The following is a 26,345-nucleotide window of genomic DNA, read 5'->3' as shown; positions in this document are numbered from 1 at the left end:
CACACCGTGTCCGGAACCTGCAGAAAGGGGCCTCGGTCAGGCTCCCGGGAGCAGTGGTGGCAGCGTCAGTAGGAAGCGAGCAGTCGGTGTAGGTGCTTGTGGGGGAGGAGTTACGGTGTGAATCTCGGTCTCCTGAGCCACATCAAGTCTGGAAAATAGAACTCGTGGAAATTTCTCTAGGATCTGGTCTCTTCAGACTCCTGACGAGCAGAATTCAGGGAAATTCAGTTTGGCCAAAGGAAGGCTCTTTCCATCTTAAAAATCTAACGCAACACTTTAAGAAGGATCATTTATTTTTAAGGACAGATCCATAATTACTTGCGATACGAAAACCACCCCTGACAAGCTCTCACGAGTTTCGGGAACAAGAGGACACCTTACTGCCACATGGTCACTTCACGGGGGAGCCGCTGCGGCACAGGGGCCTCTGTCCGTGGACCGTGTGGCCCCCCCACCCGACGGGGTCTGTGAAAGGAAACGTCCACTGTCGTCCACGCGCGTCGTGACCGTGGCTCAAAGGTGGGCGCACAGCCGCTCCAGCTGTCCAGGGTTTGCGTTACTCAGGAACAGAAGCTCCTTTTTCCCTTCTTCTGTGTGAGCTAAGGGGGGGGCGGGGAGCAGACACACACAGCTGGCAGTTCTCTCCTGCAGCACTGTTACCCCAAAAACTCTGTCGGCACTGGCCACGTGACACTCCCCAGGCCTCGCTTCCAGAGCCTCTCTCCCGGTAAGCGACCACCTTTTCTGTGTTTATTCCTCTGGCTCAGCATCTGCCTCCCTCTGAGCCAAGAACATCTGGCCTCTAGCACTTTGTCAAACCTGCTGACCCCCTTGGAAATCTCCCCAGCCATGCCCCCCAGCCCGCCATGTGCGGGAGCTGCTCTACACCCTTCCCTCCCTTCCCCGGATAACCCACCCGGTCTCTGCCAGTTCTCGACCACGACCACCTAGAGAGCGGTCAGCCTTTCGTCTCCCTGGACCCCCCGCGCCCAGAGGGGAGGGCGAGACCGAAACAAATGGCTGAATGCTTGCGTGCGCACAGGGCAGGTAGAGCTGACAGCTCCCCCCCCCCCCCCCCCCCCCCGGACGGCGGGCTTGGCCTGGCCGCCTCTTTCCGTAAGCACCAGATTCTGGACCATGAGAATCTGGGGAGAGATGTCCTGTTTTTTTGTAAATTTAACTTCCCCTCCCCCACCCCTCTCCACACCCTGCAGCCAGCCAGAGAGGGGTCAGGATAGAGGGAAAAAGGGAAATACAAGTTACAGGCTGCTGCCGAGGGAAGAAGAGGTCATGGCTCCGACTCAGTGGGACTCTGAACATAAAACCCCGAAAAAATTAACCTACCTTTCTCATGTTGAAGCCAACTGTTCTCCAGATAATACTGAATACAACTTTCAAACTCCTTCGGGCTGTAGTTGGAAACCAGGATGGGAATAAAGGGATCCAAGGCATCAAATCCCTCCTGGAGAAGGAAAAGGATGAAGACAGTGTCCGTTAAGTGACGAGCCGGAGGAGAGAGCAAATGCACTCGAACATGCGGACGGCAAGGTCTGTTTTTCTTCCGCCCTCTGCTCGCTCGCGGGCTGCCCGGCCTCACGGGCTCCACACAGCGCCCGGCCCCCCACGGCCACTGGGCCGTATGCACGAGACAGGAGTCTTCTGCGTGTGGGTTTACATGGATATTCAACATGTGGATACACGTACATATTTAAAACATTTTTTTTACGGTTTTGACTCCAGTAGTCAACAACCATTTTGACTGTTCGTAAGTTCAAAAATAGGAAACAAACTTGATAAGGATGCGGAAAAAGACCCAGTAGATGGAACGTGAACGGAAACAAGTAGGTCAAACTGGATTCCAGATTTCAGGCCGAACACGGGCAGAGGAGGGACACTCCCCCAGCTTCCGAACAGAGCCCTGGCCCGGGGGCCCCGCAGCCGGACACGGCAGCGCTGGGCAGACACTGGCCCCCAGTCTGCGGCTCTGTTCTCACAGAGTCCAGGGCGAGTGGTCACGCAGCTTACTCTGCCACCTCGGACTGTGCTGACACGTCCACGGGATGCCGAGAGCAGCCTTCTTACTGCTGGAGGTGAGGGTTCCAGGTACGGGAAGGGAGAAGGGGACGCTGTGATGCGAGCCCGTATCCATGTGAACACGTGGTTTTCTAACAAATGTTAGACAAGTATGGGTGTGTACAGACGGACAGATAGGAGTATAGTACACACGTGTGTCTGTTTTCACACTTTCTAGCAGTGATGCCCCAGCAACTATGAGCACACCTGGCACTCACATCTTGGTACCTAAGATCCAGTTCACTCTCGAGAGGTGGGGAATTTGGTTCCACCTCTTAAAGGGAGCATATTTTAAACACTTCTGTAGAGCAGGCGCCACACACGATGTTGGGCTTGAACCCACGACCCTGAGATCAAGTCGCACGCTCCACCACCTCAGCCAGCCAGGCGCCTCCTGGGCCGTGGTAAGTAAGTAACCGTTCTCCTCGAACGTGAATCAGGGCTGCCCGGAGGAATGGCTACGACGGGGGCATAGAAAGGACGAGATGAGCGTGGAACCTATTTCTTGCCAAGAAGTAAATCAGGGCCTACAGACTGATGGGGGCATGTGCAGAGGGCACAGAAGCCACCCTGAAGGGGCTTTTACAGGCCAGATCTGGGACAAATGAAGCACCCAAATCAATAATGACAGTAAAGGTTTGAAGCTCATGAAAGAGGAGCCTGTATGTCCGCCCGGAAAGAAAAGCGTGGGGAAGGAAAGTTCCTGCATGTGACAGAAAGCCAAGGGATCCGTGTAGAAGACACAAGAGAGCTAGAAAATACCATTTTGCAAATATCTCCACTGGACTCTGGGGAGAATCACAAGCGGATGCTCAAACCAGTAAGGGAAGGCTTGAGGAGTAACAGGTATTTACCTAGTTTCAAAGTAGGTGTCCATTTATTCGTACTTGTTACACAAGGAAAATAGTAACTTTACTGCCGAGAACCCAGATGGACAGCACCTTAGCCAAGTGTCCAACCTTCCCCCTGGAGTCACTGGGAGAACTGGGTCTCACAGGCGCCTCCCGATGCTGGATACCATAGAGACCCAGCCCTGCGGCTACCATTGCACATGATCCGGGGACAACACCAGCCAAGCCGTAAGATAACCCATGGTGGCCAGTACGCTTCAAACACACAGATCTAAATATTCAAAGACTGAAGCACTGTCCCCCCCTTGAAGGAGACGACAGAGCAAGACCATCAAACGCACGATCCGGGACTTTGTCTCTGTGAAGGATGTGGGGTGACTGGTAAAGTTAGAAGTCCTACAGATTAGGTAACAGCGTTCTGTCGATGCCAGTTTCCTGATTTTGACAGTTGTGCTGTGGTTCTATATTTAGAATGTCTCTGATTTTAGGAAATACATGTTCTTTAAGAAAAAAGAGGCATCGTGTCTCAGGTTACTGTCACATAATTGAGAGGAAAAATGGAGAAGAAGAAAGCAAATATGGTAAAGTGTTAGCGTTCAGGAATCTGGGTGAAGTCATACATCAATATGGTTGCCCTCCAAGTCTGTAATTGTGTCCAAAAAGAAAAAGCGATCTCTTTTGACAAAGTGACTAAGGGGAACCAGATTTTCTAAAGATTGGACCTTTCCCAGCAGCTCCTGAGGCAGATAGGCCTTCCGCGGCTTGAAGAGGGATCCAGTCTGGCTCAAAGTCAGCACGATGGTGCCTCCATGCTGAAAGAAAGGACAAAGAGCTGAATTAGAAAAAGGTGAAAAAGTGGGGCGCCTGCGTGGCTCAGCTGGTTAAGCGATGGACATCAGCTCAGGTCATGATCTCATTGTTCGTGGGTTGAGCCCAGGGTCGGGCTCTATGCTGACAGCTCCCAGCCTGGAGCCTGCTTCGGAATCTGTGTCTTTCTCTCTCTGTCTCTCAAATAAAGATGTTAAAAAATATTTTTAAAAAATGCAAAGAAGAAAAATGCATTTTATTTATTTTTTTAGAAGTTCAATTAGAGAGTGTGAGCATGCATGGGGGTGGGGCAGAGAGACGGAGAGAGAGAATCCCAAGCAGGCTCCACACCCCTTGCTCAGCCCCACGTGGCGCTCTATCCCATGAACCGTGAGATCACGACCTGAGCTGAAATCAAGAGTCGGACGCTCAACCAACTGAGCCACCCAGGCGCCCCAGAAAAGTGCATTTTAATCACCTGTCGATTTTTAGTACAGCTGAATGGCAACTAAGTAGGTTATCACTTCTGGTGTGGTGCTGACGGCAAACTGCTACGTGATCTTCAATTTATCAAAATCTTTTCCGAAGTTGCTAAGATATAAAACCACTCTGAACAACTGCAGAGTCAAAGTATGCCAGGATTTAAGTACAGTGGCTTGTATCCAAGGCGAGCAGGAAGATAGGAAACCAAATATCCAGATTTTAAACTTCGGCACTGCTAGGGCAATTAAGGAAGATACAAGAACTTTCTGGGTGTAAAATCGGAGCCGAAAACTATCAGGCGTCGCCCATACTCACCCAGTCGTTTTTCACCATTTTCCTCAGGTTGTGCACGAGTGCAAGCTCCTCGGGGGCCACCTGCCGGGTCAGTGGGAAGGGGGGGGGACGGGGCCGAGGTCAGTCCTTGGTCTGTGCGGGTGCCCGCCCGAGACAAGGACTACAAAATCCTGCACTGCTCTGTGACCACGGTGCCTGCGGCCACATGCCCCACCCTGCCAGGTTTCTGATGAAAACCTGTCAGCAAGGGAGAGAGCGGCCTGGGCCCACACCACCGCCTCCCTCGATGTTTCTGCTCTTGGCTGCGGAAGCATGGTCTGACCGCTGCACACAGAAGCCATCGCTCAGCCCCACTGAGGAGACAGAAGAGAAGGAAAAAACTGACAAAACAGCTTCCGCTGTGCCGTGCCCTTCTAGACGCTCTCCCTTTTCAATGGGCGGCGGACCCCTCTCCTAATTCAAATACTCCTAAGGCGAGGCGACATGCCGCCCGGGCTACAAGGCCAGGCCCCGGCCTCCGTGTGCCAGTGCCAGAGTCAGAGTAACCAGAGTAGAGAAACCCAGTTTTCCTACCAGGCTTTTATCTTCTCTTTTCAGTGTGGTCTTTCCCCAGAGAGCGTTGACTCCATCCACTGCCACCAGGAGGCGAAACCCGCCCAAAGAACTCTGACCCTTGAGCTCTCTGAGAACAACCCCGACTGCATCCGTGGCGTTCTTCACCCGCATGATGCCCTGCAGGGGAGAGAGGTGGGGCTGGCGGTCCCAGAAGAGGCCTCCCCTGCTGTGACAGAGGACGGGTGGCCGCTGTCTTGTTTCATACCTGTTCCACCACCTCTCCCAGAGGGCTGCCTTTCTCCGTGCTCTCTCGCTTATTCCAGACATACTTCTCTTGAACTTTTATCTAAAAGCAAACAAAAACCAAAAAAGGCCACTTAGCCTAAAGATGAACCCATCTGTATCTGAGAAGGGAGGAGGGTAAGGTTGTTTACAGTCGGGTTTAATCTATTTTTCTTTCCTTCTTTTTTTGAAAAGTAGGCTCGATGCCCAGCACAGGGCTTGAACTCAGGACCCTGAGATCAAGACCTGAGCTCAGATCAAGAGTTGGAGGCTTAACCGACCAAGCCACCCAGGCGTCCCTATATTTTAAGCCCTGTAAGAGACTTCAGTATGGAAGGGAATGCTTTCTAGCCCTTTTCTGCCTAAAGCTTAAAACCAAAACCCACAAGGGATTCTGACCAAAAAGGTCTGGGATGAGGCCTTGGTATCCACATTTATAACAAGCTCCGAAGAGACTCTGATTTATAACCAGAGTTGAAAACTCTTGGCCTAGACATTGTATCCGAGAATCACTAGAGCAAAGAACCATTTTACCAATACATTTCTGGTTTCAAGAAAGACCTCATCTGGAGAAACTTATGTAGCTGAAAATGTGCTTTAGAGAATTTGAGGCTGTAGCTTTGGAAAAGCCAATGAATCCATCTGGACTGCATGGGGACAGCTCATGGCGCTTCTTTATTTCACACGGACGAGCAAGTTTCAGGTTGTGAGCTGCCAATAAAACATATGAAAGAAATACAGAATGGCATAGCGATCCCAGCTACAATGCTAGTTTTCCGTAGTCTGGTGCTCAAGACAGGAAGAAGATAAAGTCTACTGAAAGACTGTCCGGCATTGGGGCGCCTGGGTGGCTCAGTCGGTTAAGCATCCGACCTTGGCTTGGCTCACGATCTCACGGTTCAGGGGTTCGAGCCCCACTTTGGGCTCTGTGCTGGGAGCCTGGAGCCTGCTTCGGACTGTGTCTCCCTCTTTCCTTTCCTCTCTCCTACTTGCACTCTGTCTCTCTTTCTCTCTCTCAAAAATAAACAATAAAAAAAATTAGGGGTGCCTGGGTGGCTCAGTTGGTAAATGTCCAACTTCAGCTCAGGCCATAATCTCATGGCTCATGGGTTCGACCCCCACATAGGGCTGTGCTGACAGCTCAGAGCCTGGAGCCTGCTTTAGATTCTCTCTCTCAAATAAGTACGCTGAAAAATAAAACAGAATAAAATAAAGACTGTCCAGCATCAAGCTTCTGGGAATCTGGTCACCTGACTCAAGAAACGCTCATTTGTAGTTTTGAAATTCTTCAGCCAGATGGAAGCTTCTGCAGGTTGGTCCAAACGCTGCTTGTTGTAGGTGGAGGGCAGAAGACTCCGGCAGCTCTTCACCCAGAGATGAGCTGGAAACAAACACACGTGGAAACAAAGCAGGCAGGAGCTGACTGTATTCAACTCAAAATCCTCTCTGCCTCTTTAAGTTATGGGAAATGGCTTTAGCTTCCCGTATACAGTTGACCATCTGTGTATGACTTCTGACCCCCGAAACTTAACTACTAATTGCCTACTGCTGACCAGAAGCCTTCCTGATAACACAGTGTCGATTAACAAACATTTTGGATGCCATATGTGTTACAAACTGTATTCTCACAGTGAAACAAGCTGGAGAAAAGAAAATGTGACTAAGAGAATCATAAGAGAAAGTACATCTACAAGACACTATTTACTCCAAGAAATGTGTGTAAGTGGACCAGCACAGTTTAAACCATGTTGTTTAAGAACCCACTGCATATTTCTTGAAGTCTCCTTGCTTCAAAGGGTCACTTTTGGGCTGGCCCTTGTGAGATCAGACCTTCTGGTTACAGTCGGGACACGAGGCACACCACGTGGACGAAAGGTCACTGTAGCTTCCTGGCAGTTTTTAAACGTAGTTAGAAAACACGGGTGCTCACACAACACCAAATAAAACGTGGGGTGTGTGCAAAGGAAGAGAGTTCTAAGACCCATGCTGACGACTCTGGAATGCTGATGAACAGCCCGTGTCAGAGTTCCCCCGGCTAATCAGAACTGTTCACTGAAGGCAACAGAGCCTGTGCTGACCTCGAAGGAGGGGAGCTTGCGGTCTTGGGCGCTACATCAAAGTGAGGACTGCTGGGCCAGAATGCTCCATTCTTACTTCAGAAGTTTCCAGGAAGCTTCCACTGAACCTCCTGGTGCTACGCTGACCTCACCGTGCACCCCACTTGTGGCCACCATGAAGTCATGACCGAGCAGCTCACACTGGCCTGCATTGGGAGCAGAGGCCTCTTCGGAGCCCCTGTGGCCCCCAGGCCCCATCCGACCACCTCAACAGTGAGGAAAGGAAGTTCTTACCATCCGGAACGTGCAGGATAAGCCAGTCCTGCTTTGCACAGAAATGAATAACGTGGCAAAGACTGAGGGTTTTTCCTGTCCCTTTCTCCCCATCTAAAGCACCTGTGGTTAAAGAAAATGTCATTGGAAGGACACTTCTGTCAACAAACAGCACTTTTTGAGAGAGAGAACACGAGCAGGGGAGAGGCAGAGAGCGGGAGACACAGAATCCGAAGCAGGCTCCAGGCTCTGAGCTGTCAGCACAGAGCCCGACGCGGGGCTCGAACTCACAAACCGCGAGATCGTGATCTGAGCTGAAGTTGGACACTTAACCGACTGAGCCACCCAGGTGCCCCCCAGATAGCACTTTTTGATTTCCTCTTTCCCCCCGTTGGCCCAAGACAGCTCGGGCAGGCCAGAAAGGATACAGAGAACATACCGCACAGCAGGGTGGGCAAAATTGGTGTTTTTCAGGTAATGCAGAAGCTCCAGGGCTGGCTTCCTTACCATCAGACAAGCTTCACTGAATGTTTTCACCTAATGGATGAAGAAGAGGAGGGGGCATGGGGTGTGGAACACACTGAGCCTGATGCAGCAGCCAGAGCATCCAAGTGCCTAGTTTTCATTTAGTCACTGAAGAGATGGTTGGTATTGAATTTGAAAATCTACCCATATAATTTAGTTAAATCTGAAACACACTGTCCCACACCAAGTAACACAACAGTCATCTTCTGATTATTTCTATTAATGAAGCAGATACTACATCATTAGTTGAAATCTACAAACCGTCTATAGATATCTTGTAACACAGCTGTGTATACCAGTTAGGATTAATAAAAGTATTAAAAGAATGTAAAATCCTTAACAAAGCGTCTGACACATGGTAAGTATTTAACGAACGTTTTATTTATTTATTTTTTTAATGTTTCTATTTAAGAGAGAAAGAGCGGGCGTGCAAGTAGAGGGGCAGAGAGCGAGGGAGACACAGAATCCGAAGCGGGCTCCAGGCTCCCAGCCGTCAGCACAGAGCCCGGATGTGGGGCTTGAATTCATGAACTATAAGATCATGACCTGAGCCGAAGTCAGACGCTAAACCGAGCCACCCAGGTGCTTCTAAATGTTAATTGTTTTAAATCTCTTTTTAGCTAATTCTTATTACTGGAACCATCTGGACATTTCTCTGGAAATATATACGTGACAGCTCCGGAGCAGGTGTGACCAGCTGCTACCCCGCCCATGCTGGACACACCGGCACACAGACATGCCAGAGCACTGACACAGAAAGTTCCGTCCCTGCTTGTCTCTGGTCACCAGGAGTACTTCCGTGGAAAAATCTGGGAAGCACAGGTGTGCGTGACACCACTGTGCGCATAAAGTATTCAACAATGTCTGCTGACAAGAACAAATATCTAACAAGAACTACTCACAAGTGTATCAGATAAGGATTAAAATTGCGTTGGTGTTTTCTGAAGAAATCCTAACCACGCAATTGGACCGGAAAAGGACTTGACGGGCAAGTTCAAACTTAACGGAAAGCGAAACCTTCAAGAACACGATACAGACATTAAAACAGAAATGCCATATTAGGCAATATGACAGAACTAAAGTACACAAACAATGGTGAGGGGGTTGGCCTTCACATAAATGGCAATTATGGAAAGAACGCAGGAGTAATTCTCTGCAGAGCACTGGTGGTCACGCTGGTCTGGAAGCAACCGGAGACGGTTAGCGCTGGGCCCTCACGGCCCTCCAGCTAGAGGCCTCCTGGCAAAGGTCTTTAAACGGTTCAAGTGCCATTACAGACCACTTCTTCTGACTGTGCCCTAGTTCCACATTTAAGAGTTTTGATGCCAAGGCTGTTTGTGGCCTAGAATGAGCTCCCTTACTAGTGTCTCGTCTCCTCTCTTTGAAACAAAGCACACAGAGGGAAAGCCGTCCTCTGGCTCCTGAGCTAAAAATCACCTGCACCATCAAGCCTGCTTTTTCAGAAAGAAACGATTTCTGAGGCTGAAAGTAATTCAGCGGGGTTACTCCAAAGGACCAGTTACGCCAACAAACCACGCCTGCAGTTAATCATGAATTCTTTCAGTGTCTGCAAAGCAACCCAAGATTACATCTTCGGGTTGAAGTTACAACCACGAAACTACATTTTCTGAAAATCCAGGAGAATGAAGAACAATAATGCGTCTATTCCAAGTATCACTTCTGTTTGGCTCTACATCATGATTTTGTTTTCTAGAGCATGGCGGTCATTTTTGTGGTGTTTTGCTAAGACAGATTTTAAATTTATTAGTTATTTGAATGCCGAAGTCTCCAGAAATCTGTTAGGTGGGTAACACGAAAGCAGTGCGACAGGTTTATCTAAGAACATTTTTGCCTGCCTCCTGATGATTAACCACAAATAAACGCTGACTTAAAATAACGATAGTCACAGCACTATTCACAAAAGATAGTCAGTAGCTGAATTCATCTGTTTTAGATTCAAATTCCATCTTTTATAGTTTTCTACCCATTTAATCCCACCCTCCGCCACCGGCAGCTCCCTCCCCCTCCCCTCCTGAGCACCTGCATGGAAAAGCGAGGAGGCAGGCTGTGGGGGAACAGGGTCCTCATGTCCTGGAGGGGGATGTTGTAGTGGAGACCTTCATGCTGCTCCCCATGCCTGGCCTGCGGAACAAAAACGCAGACAGGTGTGAACGGGGCCAGAGACAAAGTGACACTTAAATGGAAAGGGCCCACTAGACCACACTAGGGAAACTTCATCTCTCAGGGCTGGGAACGAGCTCTTTTCATTTCTTATTCTTTTTTTTGAATAAAAAAAATCTTTTTCAGTTTCTGAAATAGAGATTTATTTTTGAGATACACTGAGCGGGAGCAGGGGAGGGGTAGAGAGAGGGAGACAGAATCCCAAACAGGCCTGCGCGCTGTCAGCGCAGGGCCTGATGTGGGGCTTGAACGCATGAACTGCGAGATCATACCCTGAGCTGAAATCAAGAGTTGGACGCTTAGCTGACTGAGCCACCCGGAAGCCTCTAAAATTGTTTTTAGTGTTTGAGAGAGACAGACAGTGTGAGGAGGGGAGGGGCAGAGAGAGAGGGAGACACAGAATCTGAAGCAGGCTCCAGGCTCCGAGCTGTCAGCACGGAGCCCGACGCGGGGCTCGAACTCAACGAACTGTGAGATCACGACCTGGGCCAGTGGACGCTTAACCGACTGAGCCCCCCACGCACCCCACTGTCTTTCATCTCTTAGCTTAGACAAAAAGTGCTGGCTGGCTGTTGTCCTCAGATCCACAGCGTGTATATAAAGCTGCTCTTGGCCTAAATGACGAAGCCAGTTGCTTGGCAACGTACACCCTACATGTGGAGGTAAGAGACAATTCTTGCCATCTGGATTCTTCCGTGCTGGGTATGGAGATGTTCCAGTCACGTGACAGGATCGTCTGCATACCCCTGTTTCCATAGAAACCCCAGAGGAATTGGAGATAAAGGGACTACAGTTACAGGGAGAGCCCAAAAACACTTCAGTGACTTCATTCACTTACTCAGTTTATTTTCTGCTTTTGAAAGTAGGTGAATGCTAGAGACATAAACAAAACACCCTACTGAGATGGTGTCTCGGGTGACGAGTTCACCCCACCCCGTCCACGTGCGCAGCGTGTGTTAAGGTGGGGAGACTCCGGGGGCAGGCCAGGTACAAAAAAGGAGAAGAAAAGCTATTGGTTCCCTTCACATGTAAGCACAGAGCACACGACTAATGGCATTTATGAGAGGCCACCGTAACGCCGGGGAAGGGGACAAATCAGCATCCCGCCTGAGGGGGCCTGTGCCAGAAAATGCAACCCTGGGTACTGCTGGGTACAAACACACTGTGTTCTTCTCAGCGCATCAAGTTAGTGCTCCCTCCAGACACCAGGAAGTCCACTCAGGAAGGTGGAAGATAGCACCAGACAGACTAATGGGAAAACTGGGTTCTGTACGTGCCCTACTATGTGGTCTTGGGCAAGCAAGTTGATTTCTTTAGGACTCTCCATACCGGGGTCGGTAAACTATGGCTGTGTACCCATTTTTGTGAATAAAGTTTTACTGGCACACAGCCACACCCACTCGTCTATGGCACACCTAAGCAGTTGTGACCGAGACCATTTTGGCTCATAAGCCTGAAATACTAACTTGTCCGTAAGGCCACGTCTGCCGACCCACCGCACAGCAAGATCGACAGCTACCGGCTTAAGTATTCACGCAGTACATGTACTGCGTACCCGCCTTATGCCGACAGAATCCTGGGCACGAGCAGGCCTCTGTGGCAGGGATTAAGCCAGAACAGGTGTGGACTGGCCCAGCCGAGTGTTAGCTTACCAGAGCCCGGGACGGGGAAGAGGCGCTCTGGGCCGCGGAACGCGCTCTTGAGTGACCGCATGAAGACCTGCCTGGTCTCTCCCGCTTTTGGTTTTCCCGATACACAGAACAATAGAGACACACATTGCAAGACTTGAAGAAAATCCACATACGCGCCAGCAACTCACCGGGTCCTTCTCACTGGTGCGGGAAACTGCTCTGGGACTATCATCTGGGGCCTGGTTGTCCAGGGGAGCGGCAAGGCTTTGGGGGGCCTGGGACCCCGCGTGCAAAAGTCGTCCAGGGTCCAACTAGAAAAGAAACCGTTTCCATGTTGTGAAGTTAATGCCTGCTACAAAACTGAGGTTTCGAGCCACGTCCGCAACAGGGAAACTGTGATACACATTTTAGTTTTACGTCAAAGGAACGCTTATCTTCATAATTCTCAAAGTCCAAGCCTGTTACTCATACTCGGACTCTGTTGAGGCTCATGTTGTGGGGACAGGGCCCTGTCCCACACGGAAGCGGACACATCTGGAGACCGTTCAGGAGCACAGCACGGCCAAGGCCGGCCGGGGGCAGGGTGCCCTCGTCCACGGCCACGGCCGGGACCGCCCCCTTCTCATTCGCCCAGTAATCGGGGTTGCCTCTGTTATTGACGGGGTTAGTGCAGCGTTCCCGGGCGAGGGGTATTATCCCACTCTCCGCAGTTCTCTCCAGGGCAGGGCCAGCCGTGCCCTGGAACCATCTCTGGTTAAGGACGCATGATGAGGAATGAAGGAATCCGCTCTGCGGGCAACTTCGCACACGGCTCCCGGACACCCCCGAACTGAGGAGAGGTCAGGCTGGGGGGGGTGATATTCCAGAGACAGATCTGAGCAAATGCTGACTGGAGAACCCTCCCCAAAACTGAGCTTAAGGGTAACAGGCCTTAGTAGGAATGAAAAGATTCACTGTAGGGCTGGAAAATGGAGTTTACGCAGCAAGAGACTAGAAAGGTAGGCTGAAGTCCCCCCCCCCCTCCCCCCCCCCCGGTGGCCGTGATCAGCACGCAGACGCTTTGAGTCTTAATTCGACATGGGCAGGGCACCAGCCATGCTTTCTGATTAGCTGCAGGTTAAACATTTTCGTTGGGAGGACAGATCTTTGGGACTACGAAAGACAAAGAGGCAATTTAGAGGCAAAAATACCAGCTAGAAAGCTGTCGGGGAACCCAAATGAGTACACTTTTATGAGGTGGCACAAAATAATCGTTTCAGCCTTAAACTCAGCGTGCCGAGATGGCGCCTTCACCCCACACGACCGCTTCCCACACGGCACTTGCCTGCAAACCATCTTGGAGACGCAGCGGTGGCAAGAGCCAAACAAAACACGTAACGACACACACAGCATCGTGTGGTGTTAAGCCAATGAGAATTCAGGGTCGGCTACATCAGCACAGCAACCTGAATAATACGCCCTGGTATTGGTACTACTCAGTTTTCTCAATTCTAACCGGAGACAAAGCACAAGGCCTCTAAGAGGAGCAAACAAAATTAAAAGCTACTCAAGGGCCACAAGGTGGTGGTATTTCTACAAGAATCCTATGATTTTTTTTTTTTTTTTTTTAGTTAACTGCTTTTTGCAGCAAATTAAAACCTAGCAAAATGGATTCCTTACTCCTTACAATGTTATACACGGCACCGCCCAAACAGTGTCGTGTTTGCAGGGAAAACAATCTCTGCATGTTCCAGAATGAACATCATGCGGTTCTGAGCAGAACAACATTCGGTTTTTGAGAGAGAGCACGCACGAGCAGGGGAGGGGGGCAGATGGAGAGAGAGAGAATCCCAAGCAGGCTCCATGCTCGGCCCGGAGCCTGACACGGGGCTCGATCCCACAGCCCTTGGGGTCATGACTCCAGCAGAAATCAAGAGTTGGACGCTCAACCGACTGAGCCACACAGACGCCCCTGATCAAGGTTACTTTAAATCAACCTACAAAAAGCGCAGAATTCCACTCACTGACTTCTCACTGCAGTCTAGCCTCAGGTCTTTCTTGTCCGCCACTGAGGAAGAACAAATTTTACCCTTTAATGTGATTAGCTGAGGCCACAATCCATCCCTCTGAGCCTCGGTTTTGTGTTTTTCATTTTATTTTCTAACGATGGGTTATTTTACCTGCACACATTTCATCACGAACCCCTGGGAAAAGGAGTCCTACGGAAAGAAGGGCTCCCCCTTGGGACCATCTATGCTGTAATTAAAAGGGCGGATGGAAGTGTGGAGCCCTCCTGGCCTGGCTCGCACCCGTCAGCACTCGGGTCCGGGGGCTCCCTTGGGGGCCCCGTTGATCCCTCCCGGGTGTCCCAGCACCGCCCCGCAGCCTCCGTTTATTCGTGACTCCGCCACCGGGCCCTGAGCTCCCGGAGAGCACGGGCCATGACCTGCGGCGCGGCACGCTTGAGGCCACGGGCTTTGCAGCTGACGGACCAGGGATCTGGTCTGGGCTCCACAGCTTCACACAGTGTCACCTGAAGCAACTCACTTAGCCTTTCTAACCCTCAATTTCTGCATCTGTGAAGCAACAACATTCTCTCCGTCCCGGGCCGGCCATGAAGATCGCAAGAAATAAAGCACTTAGCACAGTGCCCGGCACATGACAAATGCCCAACACGGCATTAACCATCGATGGTGAAATGAGTCCCCTTAGAGTCCTGTGCACTTGCCCCATGGCAGGTACTGAGAAAATATGTGCTCAATAAATGAAAGAATGGAGGAAAGTGACATAATGGTCTTTTTTATATATGATTCATTGATTTATGGTTTATGGTTTATTCAACAATCAGATGCTGAAAGTCTAAATAAGCAACTTATTTATTTTTGTTATAAGTGGCTCCATCTTGGGCCCTTTTAAAAATATATTTATTTTGAGAGAAAGAGTGGGAGTGGGGGGGAGGCGGAAGAGGAGTGGGAGAGGGAGAGAGGGGAGGAGGGGGGAAGAGAAAGCGGGGGGAGAGGGATGGAGGGAGGGAGGGAGGATCTCAAGCAGGCTCCACACCCAGTACAGAGCCTGACATGGGGCTCAGTCTCATGAACGGGGAGATCATGACCTGAACCGAAATCAAGAGTCAGATGCTCGACCAAATGAGCCACCCAGGCGCCCAGCAACTTGTTTTTCATAATCATTAATCCCGGTAGACAATAATAAAAGTTAATAAAGAACCGCAACCAAGCTTATGTATCTGTATTTTTTTAATATTGATTCTCCAACCACAGGGTGAATTCTGGAACACCGCCGTTCTGCTGAGACCGGTTACCTGCGGACTGGCAGGGCGGCCTGCCGCGCAGCGCGTGGCAGAGGAAAGGAATTGTGGCTGCTCTCCGAGCGTCAGCTTGGACACCGAAGCGCTGGCCGGCCGAAGCTCTCCAGAGGACTTCGTACTGGACACAACGAACCCGTCTCGAAATGAGAAACCCACCCATAGACGGTCTGCACAGAGCTTGCGGCTCAGTCAGGACTCACCCGCCGGGCCCCGGAGACGAGCCTTGACGTCCTGGTCAGCATCGCCGCTGCGATCTGAAACACAGTGGAAAGGGAAGAGTCACCTGGGTGATGGATCCGTACCTAGAATATGTACAGAAAGGGCAGAAGACACAGAAGACTTTTCAAAGGAAAACAAATGGCTACTAAACTCACGGAAAGATTTTCATCCTCATTACAAATCGGGGCAATGTAAAGTAAGACCAGCACAGAGAGCTGCCATTCAGTCAGCATGCTGGGGAAAAGGAGGACAAGAGTGAGTGTCACAGAGGCTGTGAAGCCCTGGGGACACACCATCACCGGGAGCGCAGACACAATTATCTCCGTTCATTCATTCGTTGCGGAATATACATATACGTGGTGACACTGGGAGACAGAGGGGGGGAAAGGATGAGCACGTTGGGAATGATGCGGACTCCTGGGCGGAGGTAAAGGGCAGGACTGTGCAAGCGCAGAGAATGGGAGTGATCTACTTCTAATCTGGATAACGGGGACAGGAGTTCTGTTTTACTATTTTTGTATCTTGTGTTTTTTTGTATTCAATTGTATGTTGAAAATATCTCAGAAAAATAGCCCTAATCTCTCGGGAGCCGAAAGATGTTTAAAATACTTGTATGCAACTCTTAATATAACGTAATTAAATCGAATCTCCAGGTAACACTTCGCTTCCTTTTGGCTAATAATTTTCGCCATTCTTCCAGCCAAAATCTTTGAAGCCCCAGCAGCGCTCCAATCATCCCACCGAGACGGAGCACCTGCTGTGTGTCAGGCCCGTGAATAAGCTGACCCGGGGGGGGGCGGGGGGGGGGCTGGCTTCCCAGGAAAGAGACGCGTTTCAAGTCCACCATTTAATAAAGATGCCAATGCATTCTTTAATTCGGTCACTCAAAAAACATGTGATGTGCTGCCACACACCCACGCAGCGCATAATGCACTGTCACGAACCAGACGGGCACGGTCCCTACTGACTTGGGTCCCTTTTACCCGTGGCGTTCCAGGGCTCCTGGGCCCTGTCTGAAAACCAGAGGTCGATACGGCAGCAGTTCCCAAAAGAAGTTTGGGGGAACGCTCACTAGTCAGAAAACGCACCGAGGCTCTTATGGCTGAGAAATCGGAGAAAAGCCGAACAGCTCTTAATTTCTTGAATAATTACAACACGTATTAGCACATTTCCCATTTCAAGTCTTTGAGAAAAACTAGGTAAAGATATTTCATTTTAACCCAAACTCATTTGGTCCTCGAACATTAGTATTTTGTTGTTGCAAATTACTAGTATCACTGTCCTGGATGCTGGTGGAGTGAGGCTGTGACCAAGCACCCAGGCCTGAAGACGAAGTTCTGTTTACGCCACAGGCAGAGGGGAGGCACCCCCTGTTCCCTGCACCCTGTCTGTTCTGAACCCTGCCTCACCCGGCCCCACGCCCCGCCCACCTGCTGCCGGCCAGGACCCCACAGAGAGGGGCGAAAGGGCAGGCCCCGGGCTGCTGTCCCCAGAGAGGCCTGCTCACCTGCTGGCCTCTGAGCAGCCGTCCAGGAACCTGGATTGCAGGAGAGTCCCCAGCATCCCCAGAAACGGTAAGAGTGGCTCACCATGTCTACAGTATTTATAGAAACAGCCCGCGTGGTTTAGGCTGAATACCTGCTTTCCTTCTGGGAGTCTGTTATTTCAGTAATGCTAAGAAAATAAGGGCTACATGACCCCAAGTTCCAGGCACTGTGAATCTAATCAGTGTCCCTGGCCGGCAACATCTCACGCCGTTGTCACACCTTGTTGCGGAAGTAACTGTGCCCTGTGTGATTCTACTGGGAAAGGACTCCGGGAGGCTGCGCCTGGTTTCCTCCACTTTGCCCGGCGTCCTTTCCCTTTGCTCATTCAGTGCTGTATCCTTTCGCCGCCATAACTCGTAGCGGTAAGTACTACTATGTGCTGACTCTGAAGTCCTCCTAGAGAATCGGAAACTGGGAGGGGTTTGGCAACTACGACCACCCAGCATCCATCACCCCCTAACAACTGACCACCACCCGGTACCCAACACCACCCAGTGCCACCTCTGACCAGCTCAATTTTCTTAACCTCAACTCTCCTTGATCTTCCCCTAAACTACCTCAGCTGTCCGCCTCTCGCACCACCTTCCCCAATCCATGCCAGCTAACCTCCATGCCAATTCTAACCTTCCACAGCAGCTCATTCCCAGCCCTAAGCCCTCTGCTCAACCTCGACTTTCTCTACCCCAAAACCACTTAGGATCCCAACATGACTCCAACAATGTCTGGCCCACGCCACCTGCCTCTCCAATCTTCCCAATGTGTCCCGGTACAACCACCAATAAGGGACAGCTGTGGGTTGCAGCTTTGGAGGGGGGCTGGGTCCCGGAGAGAAAGGAGCAGATGACATGGTCCGGAGGTCAATTCTTCCCCTACGTGTGCCTATGGTCATTGGGGCCATTAGTCTGACCATGATTTAGACAGTACGGGAAATGCTGGTCAGGAAAATGTGACCAGCTCTCTATACCAGGACACTGTCATCTTGTATCCATATTACAACAATTGGTCTACCAGCTTCTAGCCATGAACTTCTCCAATCCATTTTTTCCACTGAAGTCTTCTTTAAAATCCTTCAGTATTTCCCCACTGCTTTTTTTTTAAGTTTGTTTGTTTATTTAGAGAGAGAGAGAGAGAGAGAGAGAGAGAGAGAATATCCCAAGCAGGTTCTGCACTAAGCCTGACTCGGGGCTCAATCTCATGACTGTGAGATCATGACCTTTGCTGAAATCAGGAGTCAGGTGCTTAACTGACTGAGGTACCCAGGTGCCCCTTCCCACTGCTTTTAAAAGTAAGGCTACATACACGTATACACACACACACACACACACACACACACACACACACACACACACGACTTAGGTAAGAATAACAGAAGTTGCCTTAAAAAGGGGGGATGGGGAATCTCAAAAGTTTGATCTCAAAGCAAACAACGTGGACTAAACCACATTTTCCAGCTTTTTAAATACCTGTTTGCAGCAAAACTCTTTATCAACGGGCCAAATGAACGCAGAAGGGAGGAATATTTGCTCATTCTACTTTTCAGGTTATACACAAATCAGGGCGTTGCAAGATAAAAGCTCAGAGCCACTCGTACTATGAAAAACTTGAGTACTGATTTCTCCTTTCAGTTTTTTTTTCATGTCTTTTGCATGAGCACAAATTAAACACATTGCTTACGACTGGAAAGTACGTAAGGGGCAGATTTCCTATTAAAACCGACTGATTGTACAGATGTAAAGAATTATGGGGCTAGATGGTCGTGATGGCCCACAAACATGTGAGTGTATTTGAGATCACAGAACTGTGCACTGAAAAATGATGGTAAATCTGGGGTTGCCTGGGTGGCTCAGTTGGTTAAGCATCCGACTCGATATTGGCTCAGGTCATGATCTCCCGGTTTGTGGGTTTGAGGCCTGCGTTGGGCTCCGTGCTGGCAGCATGGAGCCTGCTTAGGATCCTCTCTCTCCCTCCCCTGCTTGCGCTTGCTGCCTCTCAAAATACATAAATAAACTTAAATTTTTTTTAATACCTTTAAAAAATGGTGAATTTTATGTTGTGTATTTTACCACACACGTGCACACAAATGACTGATGATAAAATCAAAGATAAATGGTAATTATCTCAAGCCTTCTAGAAGCAAAAATGAAGACAAAAGTCCTCAAAGTTATCACTGAACTAGAACTACGTCCCTAGCATCGTTCAACTGCCGACATTCCCAGACCCCATGCACTGTCTACTTCTGCTCTTCCAACGTGGAAGTGTCCCCTCTCCAATCCTGTTCTCTGTTTTAATGTGACAACAGATCCCAGAGACAAAGAATTTCTTTACTCTTTAAGCCATCTCAGCTCCCAGGTGCACCTGGAAGGGACACTTCCTCACCACCCGTATGTAACGTTCTGAGGCAACTCTGCCGCCAGCATTAGAGCCCTCTTCCCCTTTCTAAGTCTTCTCACAGGGAGAGCTCAAATGCATAACGAGAAGGAAGTCAGAAAAGGCCTGTACCAAAGTCAGAAAGCTCCAGGCTCAGAGCTGTCAGCACAGAGCCCAACGCGGGGCTCAAACTCGTGGACCGTGAGATCATGACCTGAGCCGAAGGCGGACGGACGCTCAACTGACTGAGCCACCCAGGCGCCCCTGACCTATCAGTTTTAGATTTTATAGTTTAAGATTAACTATTTAAAAAAATTCCATCACATCACTGTTTCGTTGAGAATGCAGTTACTTAAAATGACCAAAAACTTTAAAAATACTGTTCCTATCAAAATCCCAGCAACGGTTTTTATAGAAATTGTCAAGCTGACCTCAAAATTCATATGGAAATGCAATGGACCCATAACAGCACAAATAGCTTTGCAAAAAAGGAACAAACTTGGAGGGTCCACGGTATCCTGACTTTAGAACTTACCACAAAGCCACAGTGAGCAAGACAGTGTGCTATTAGCATATGTCTGTAGACTACACATGTCTGACCCACATGTAAGTCAACGGGATAGAGCGGGAGTTCAGAAAGAATCCCTTACAGGGGACACATAAACTCAAATAGATCATAAACCTAAATGGAAGTGCTGGAAAAAATCAGTAAGGCCAACGGGGCGCCTGGGTGGCTCAGTCGGTTGAGCGTCTGACTTCGGCTCAGGTCATGATCTCACGGTCCGTGAGTTCGAGCCCCGTGTCGGGCTCTGGGCTGATGGCTCAGAGCCTGGAGCCTGCTTCCCATTCTGTGTCTCCCTCTCTCTCTGCCCCTCCCCTGCTCATGCTCTGTCTCTCTGTGTCTCAAAAATAAATAAAACATTAAAAAAAAAAAAAACCAACAAAAAACAGTAAGGCCAAAACTAAAAACCAAAACCTGGTTCTCCCTAAGTAGTTTACCTTTCAGAGAATGATAGTACACTATTCATTTCTTGCATGAGCCAGCAATTAATAGTCATTTTTTAAACCCTCCTTTTCCTTAAAAAAAAAAATTAAATCTGATCCCTACCTCACATGACACACATAAATTAACTCAAATAGATCATAAACCTAAATGGAAGTGCTAATACAATAAAACTCTTAAAACAGGAGGAGGGGTACCTGGGGGGCTCAGTTGGTTAAGCGTCTGACTTCGGCTCAGGTCACGATCTCACAGTTCGTGAGACTGAGCCCTGCGTGCGGCTCTGTGCTGACAGCTCAGAGCCTGGAGCCTGCTTCGGATTCTGTGTCTCCCTCTCTCTCAGCCCCTCCCCTGCACTTGCTCACTCTCTCTCTCTCTCTCTGTCTCAAAAATAAATAATAAACATTAAAAAAATTTTAAAAAAATAAGAAAACATAGGAATAAATCTTTGTGACCTTGTATCACTTAGTGACAAAAATAAAAATACATACTTGGACTTTATCAAAAGTAAGAATTTCTGCTTCAAAGGATACCATGAAGAAAATAAAAGACAAACTCCAGAACGGAAGAAAATATTTGCAAATCATATCTGATAAAGGACTTGTATCCATCACATACAAAGAACTCTGTACAACTCAACAAAGACAACCAAACTCAAAAACAGACAAAGGATTTCAACAGGCATTTGCCCCAAGAAGATATACAATGGCCAAGAAGCACTTGAAAAGGTGTTTAACACCATAAGTCACTAGGAAAATGCGAATCAAAAACATAATGTGATACGCTTTAAAATCCAAAGAACAGACGGTGTTGGGGAGAATGCAGAAAAACTAGAATCCTCCTACAGCGCTGGTGGGGTTGTGAGATGGAACCAACTACTCTGGAAAACAGCTTGACAGCTGCTGGAAAGATTGAACACGCAGCTACCACGTGACCTGGCAATTCCACCATACATCCAGGGCCTGTGGAAACGTGTGCGCACACAAAAACTTGTTCACAAACGCTCACAGCAGCATTTTTCCTCACAGGCGAAATGTGGGAACAATCCAGATGTCCACCAACCAATAAACGGATAAAAACCAAGCGTGGTGTAGCCATGCAATGGAATATTATTCAGTCATCACAATAAACGAAGTTCTTATAAATGCTACAACACGGGTGAATCTTTAAATAAAGGAAAACGGTTACAAAAGACCAGCTGTGTACTACGTTCCAATTATACTGCATAAAAAGTGTCCACAACAGGTACATCCACTGACACAGTGAATGAGATCAGTGGTTGCCAGGGGCCGGGAGAGGGGAGAACGTAGTGACAAGGGTGTTCTAAAACCAGGTCGTGGTCACGATGACACAACTGTGTGACTACATCAAAAACCACTGAACTGTGCACTTTAAGGATCCTGACTGTCATGGGTTGTGAATCTTAATAAAGCCATTTACCAAAACACACTGCTGCTCGGCCCTGTTGAAGCAGCAGCAGCAGCAGAAACCGACACACACGGAGTACGCGTCAGACTGAGCGCGACAGACACCGCGTGCTTCTGTCATCTTACCGGGACAGCGCCCTTCTCGAGCAGCGTACCAGCTGTTGCTGCCCAACAGACCGCCCCGGACGCAGTGGCCTCGGCCAAGGACCCGTTATTACTGTTGACAAGGCTCCAGCTGCAGGCTGGTTGGTTCCTGTTCTGGACCAGGTGTGGCTATCGCCGGTGGGGGTCCTCATGCTCTGGGGTTGGCTGGCTGGTCACGGTTGGCCTCAGCTGGGATGACCAACTGTGCTCCACACCGTCTCTCATCCCAGAACTGTCTGACTTGTCACGGGTGGCAAAGGTCCGAGAGAGAGCCAAACACTGAAGACCTCTTCAAACCTGGCTCAGAACCGGCCATCTGTCCCATTCTGTTGCAGCCCATCATAGGCCAGATCAGACACAAAGGGTGAGAAGCGGAGTCTACCTCTTTGTGGGAGGAGCTGCAAAGTCACAGTTGTTGTGATACACGGAAACCACGGTGGTGTTGACAAACGGAGAATCCTGGATGCAGACAGGGTTGTCGGACTTAAGAGCTACATTCTTATTACTATGCCAGATTTCTTCCTCGGTGGCCTCAATCACTCACTTGTGCAGCTATTTGTTGATCTTGATCTTAGCAAATAAAAGGTAATTATCAAAGTCGCTTTTATTAATACTGAACCTTACTTCAGTTTGCAGGTATCTTTATTTCATAAAAATTTTCATAAGTATACCGTCTTACACATTTAGTTATAAAGTTAACCGGCGAGAACTAGAAATAGTTTGGATAAAATTCTAAATCAGAATTTATGGAACATTTTCTTACACCATACACCAAAAGTAAACCAAAATGGATTAAAGTCCTAAGTGTGAGACCCGAAACCATAAAAATCCTAGAAGAGAGCACAGGCAATAATTTCTCTGTCATTTTTCTAGATATGTCTCCTGAGGCAAGGGCAACAAAAACAAAATTAAACTATTGGGTCTTCATCAAAATAAAAAGCTTCTGCACAACAAAGGAAACAATCAATAAAACTAAAAGACAACCTACTGAATGGGAGAAAATATTTGTAAACGACATGCCCAATAAAGGGTAAGTATCCAAAATATATAAAGAACTCATACAACTTGACATCGAAATAATAGCAATAATGATAATCCAATTAAGAGTGCAGAAGACGTGAACAGACATTTCTTCAAAGAAGACATCCAGATCACCAAGAGACACATGAAAAGAAGTTCAACATCACTCATCATCAAGGAAATGCAATCAAAACCACAATGTGTCACATCTGTCAGAATGGCAAAAACCACAAACATAAGAAACAGCAAGTGTTGTCGAGGATGTGGAGGAAAAAGGAACACGTGTACTGTTGGTGGCAATGCAAACTGGTGCAGCCGCTATGGCCAACCGTACAGAGGTTCCTTAAAAAATAAAAAACAGAATTATCATAGGACCCACTAATTCCAGCATGGAGTATTTACCAAAAGAATACAAAAACACTATTCAAAAAGATACACGCACCCCTACGTTTTACTGCAGTATTTACGACAGCCGTATTATAGAAGCAGCTGATGGACGAATGGATAAAGAAGCTATATACACATACAAAGGAATATTACTCAGCCACAAAAACATGACATCTTGCCACTCACCACAACACGGATGGATCTAGATAGGGGGTGCAATGCTAAGTGAAATAAGTCAGTCAGAGAAAAACAAATACCATAGGATCTCACTCGAATGCGCAAGAAACAAAGAAAACAGAGACAAACCAAAAAACGGGACTCTTAATTACAGAGAACACACTGATGGTTACTAGAGGGGAGATGGGTGGGGGGAAGGGGACAAAAGGGGGAAGGGGATTAAGAGTTCACTGATCATGGGGGCGCCTGGGTGGCTCAGTAGCCCCACATCAGGCTCTGTGCTGACAGTGTGGAGCCTGCTTCGGATTCTGTGTCGCCCTCTCTCTGCCCCTCCTCCACTCATACTCATGCTCTCTCTCAAAACTAAACATTAAAAAAAAAAGTCCACTTATGATGAGCACCGAAGCATGTACAGGATTCTCGAATCACTGTATCATACGTGCGAAACTAATGTAACACTGCATGTTAACTGTACTGGAATTTTTTTACAAATTACAAAACCAAGCTGCAGTTTTTTTTTTTAGATTAAAGAAAACTTTTTCTAATGTTTATTTATTCTTGACAGACAGAGGGAGACAGAGCATGAGCAGGGGAGGGGCAGAGAGAGGGAGACACAGAATCTGAAGCAGGTTCCAGGCTCCGAGCTGTCAGCACAGAGCCCGACGTGGGGCTCGAACCCACAAACCATGAGATCATGACCTAAGCCGGACGCTCAACCAACTGAGCCATCCAGGCGCCCCAGAAGTTTATTAGTTTCAGCATCAAATAAAATTCAGCTTTTATTTTGTACACACAATATTGGAAACCTTGAGCCACATAAATAGTTGCAAGTGGTAACCGTTTGTAGTGTTTGTAGCCTCCACGTAAAAAAGTTTTAGACGAGCAGAACTACCAAGATTCATCTTTAATGAGTGACAGCATGTGGAAAGGGATCTTTTCTCTGAGTAGGTCTCAACAGCAGACTTAAGACATTCAGTCAGCCACGCTGTAAACAGATGTGCTGTCCTCTAGGCTTTGTTGTTCCATTCCTAGAGCACAGAGTAGATTTAGCGAAATTCTTTTTTTTAAGTATTTATTTACTTATTTATTTATTTATTTATTATTTATTTATTTATTTTTGAGAGAGAGACAGAGACAGTGTGAGCAGGGGAGGGGAAGTGAGAGCGGGAGTCCAAGCAGGCTCTGTGCTGCCACCAAAGAGCCCAACGTAGGGCTTGAACTCATGAACTGTGAGATCATGATCTGAGGAGAAACCAAGAGTTGGACACTGAACTGAATGTGCGCCCCAGGTGCCCCAAGATTTACCCAAGTCCTTACGGGCCCCAGGAATTTGGGAAAGGTCAAGGAGCTTCAGCTTACAGTCACCAGCCGCGTTAGCCCCTGACAAGAGTCGGCCCGTCCTTCGAAGCTTGGGAACCGGGCCCTGACTTGTCCCGTCTGGCCACGAGAGTCCTGGACGGCGTCCCCTTCCAACATGAGACTGTCTGGTCCACACTGAGGATCTGTTGGTGAGCGTGGCCACCCTGGTGAATCCTCTCAGCTGGATCTTCCGGAGAACTTGCCGCGGCTTCTGCCTCGGCCCCGGATGCTTCTCCCTGTGCTTCTGTGTCGCGCAGGCGGCTTCTTTCCCGAGACCTCGCGGACCGGCCTCAGCCAGCGTCTCGCCGCGCCCGTGCGGCCTCCTGCCCTCGCTCGGCCTCCGCAGAACGAAGACGGCGCGGGCCTTGCTCTGGACCGGGCTCTGGACCGGGGACGTGGTGCGTGTGATGCTCCGTCCGGACCACTCAGACTTTCTCCGCATCGGCAGTAAGGCCGTTTAGCTTTCTCGTCTTCCGCGTGTTCCCTGGAACAGCACTTCTCATTTCCTTCAGGAACCTTCCCTCGCGTTCACAACTTGGCCAAGCGTCGGGTGCGGGAGGCCTAAGCGTTCAGTGTATCTGGGCTTTGGACGCGCCTTCCCCCCTGAGCCGAATCGCCGCCAGCTTCCGATTTCAAGCGACGGGCGCGAGACTCTGCCTTTCACTGCACACTCAGCGCCGTTGTAGGTCAGTGATCGGCCTGATGTCACTGCTGCCGTGTCTCAGGGAACAGGGCGGCTGAGGAAGGGAGAGAGACGGGGCACGGCCGTCGGCGGAGCATCTGTCCAGTTCACCGTCTTACAGGGCACCGCTCGTGGTGCCCCCCACACCATCACAGCAGTAACACCAAACGTCACTCGTCGCGGATCACCACAAAAATATACTCCCGGAAATGGGCTACATACCGTGACAATCACCACAACGTGGCACAGAGACAGGAAGTGAGCGAACACAGCTGGAAACACGGCGCCGACAGACGCGCTCCCCGCAGGTTCCCGCAAACCTTCCGTGTGTAGCACCGGGCCGGCCGTGGGAGCGCAGCCAAACCGGCTCTGCCTGCGCTGAAAATGCCCGATGCCCAGACCGTATCTCAGACCAACTAAAGCACAACCACTTGTAGGGACACTTAGACGTTGGCAGTTTTTAAAGCTCCCCAGCTGCTTCCACTGTGTGGGTAGGAGCGAGGAGTGCCACGCCGAAGTCCCGGCTGAGGGAATGTCGACCTACTGAGCGCGGGGCCTCTGGGTACGGTTGTCCCGCCAAGGAGACACGCAGTACGTGTGTCATAAGGAGACTGTCATACGCCTTCCTTCAATGAAGACGTGATATGCATAATGGCATTACTGTGACCTCCCACGCTAGGAATTCAGACAGAAAGGATAC

General features: G+C 49.2%; 1 protein-coding gene across 1 annotated transcript; it reads right to left on the bottom strand.

The window, feature by feature from the left end:
* Positions 1-275: 275 nt before the first annotated feature.
* Positions 276-22,590, bottom strand: DAP3 (death associated protein 3). The gene is made up of 13 exons (XM_015079685.3): positions 22,403-22,590; positions 15,517-15,570; positions 12,201-12,323; positions 10,241-10,342; positions 8,104-8,212; positions 7,697-7,789; positions 6,596-6,726; positions 5,329-5,409; positions 5,082-5,240; positions 4,530-4,589; positions 3,647-3,736; positions 1,345-1,462; positions 276-599 (listed from the first exon to the last, which is right to left on the bottom strand). The coding sequence occupies exons 2-13, from the start codon at positions 15,556-15,558 to the stop codon at positions 514-516; spliced, it is 1,194 nt and encodes a 397-aa protein (XP_014935171.1). The 5' UTR covers positions 15,559-15,570; positions 22,403-22,590; the 3' UTR covers positions 276-513.
* Positions 22,591-26,345: the final 3,755 nt, after the last annotated feature.

This window comes from Acinonyx jubatus, chromosome E4, assembly GCF_027475565.1.
Source record: "Acinonyx jubatus isolate Ajub_Pintada_27869175 chromosome E4, VMU_Ajub_asm_v1.0, whole genome shotgun sequence".
Taxonomy (NCBI): domain Eukaryota; kingdom Metazoa; phylum Chordata; class Mammalia; order Carnivora; family Felidae; genus Acinonyx; species Acinonyx jubatus.
Note: the sequence above shows the minus strand (reverse complement) of the source record. Positions and strands in the feature narration are given on the sequence as shown.

What these genes read in the sequence shown, in the direction of transcription:
- DAP3 (XM_015079685.3), bottom strand. Translation starts at nt 15,558, where the DNA reads ATGCTGACCAGGACGTCAAGGCTCGTCTCCGGGGCCCGGCGG. An exon ending in GCACCAGTGAGAAGGACCCG is followed by an intron (nt 10,343 to 12,200) that starts GTGAGTTGCTGG and finishes TTTGTTCCGCAG; the next exon opens with GCCAGGCATGGGGAGCAGCA. An exon ending in TGCTGTGCGGTATGTTCTCT is followed by an intron (nt 7,790 to 8,103) that starts GTATCCTTTCTG and finishes CAGGTGCTTTAG; the next exon opens with ATGGGGAGAAAGGGACAGGA.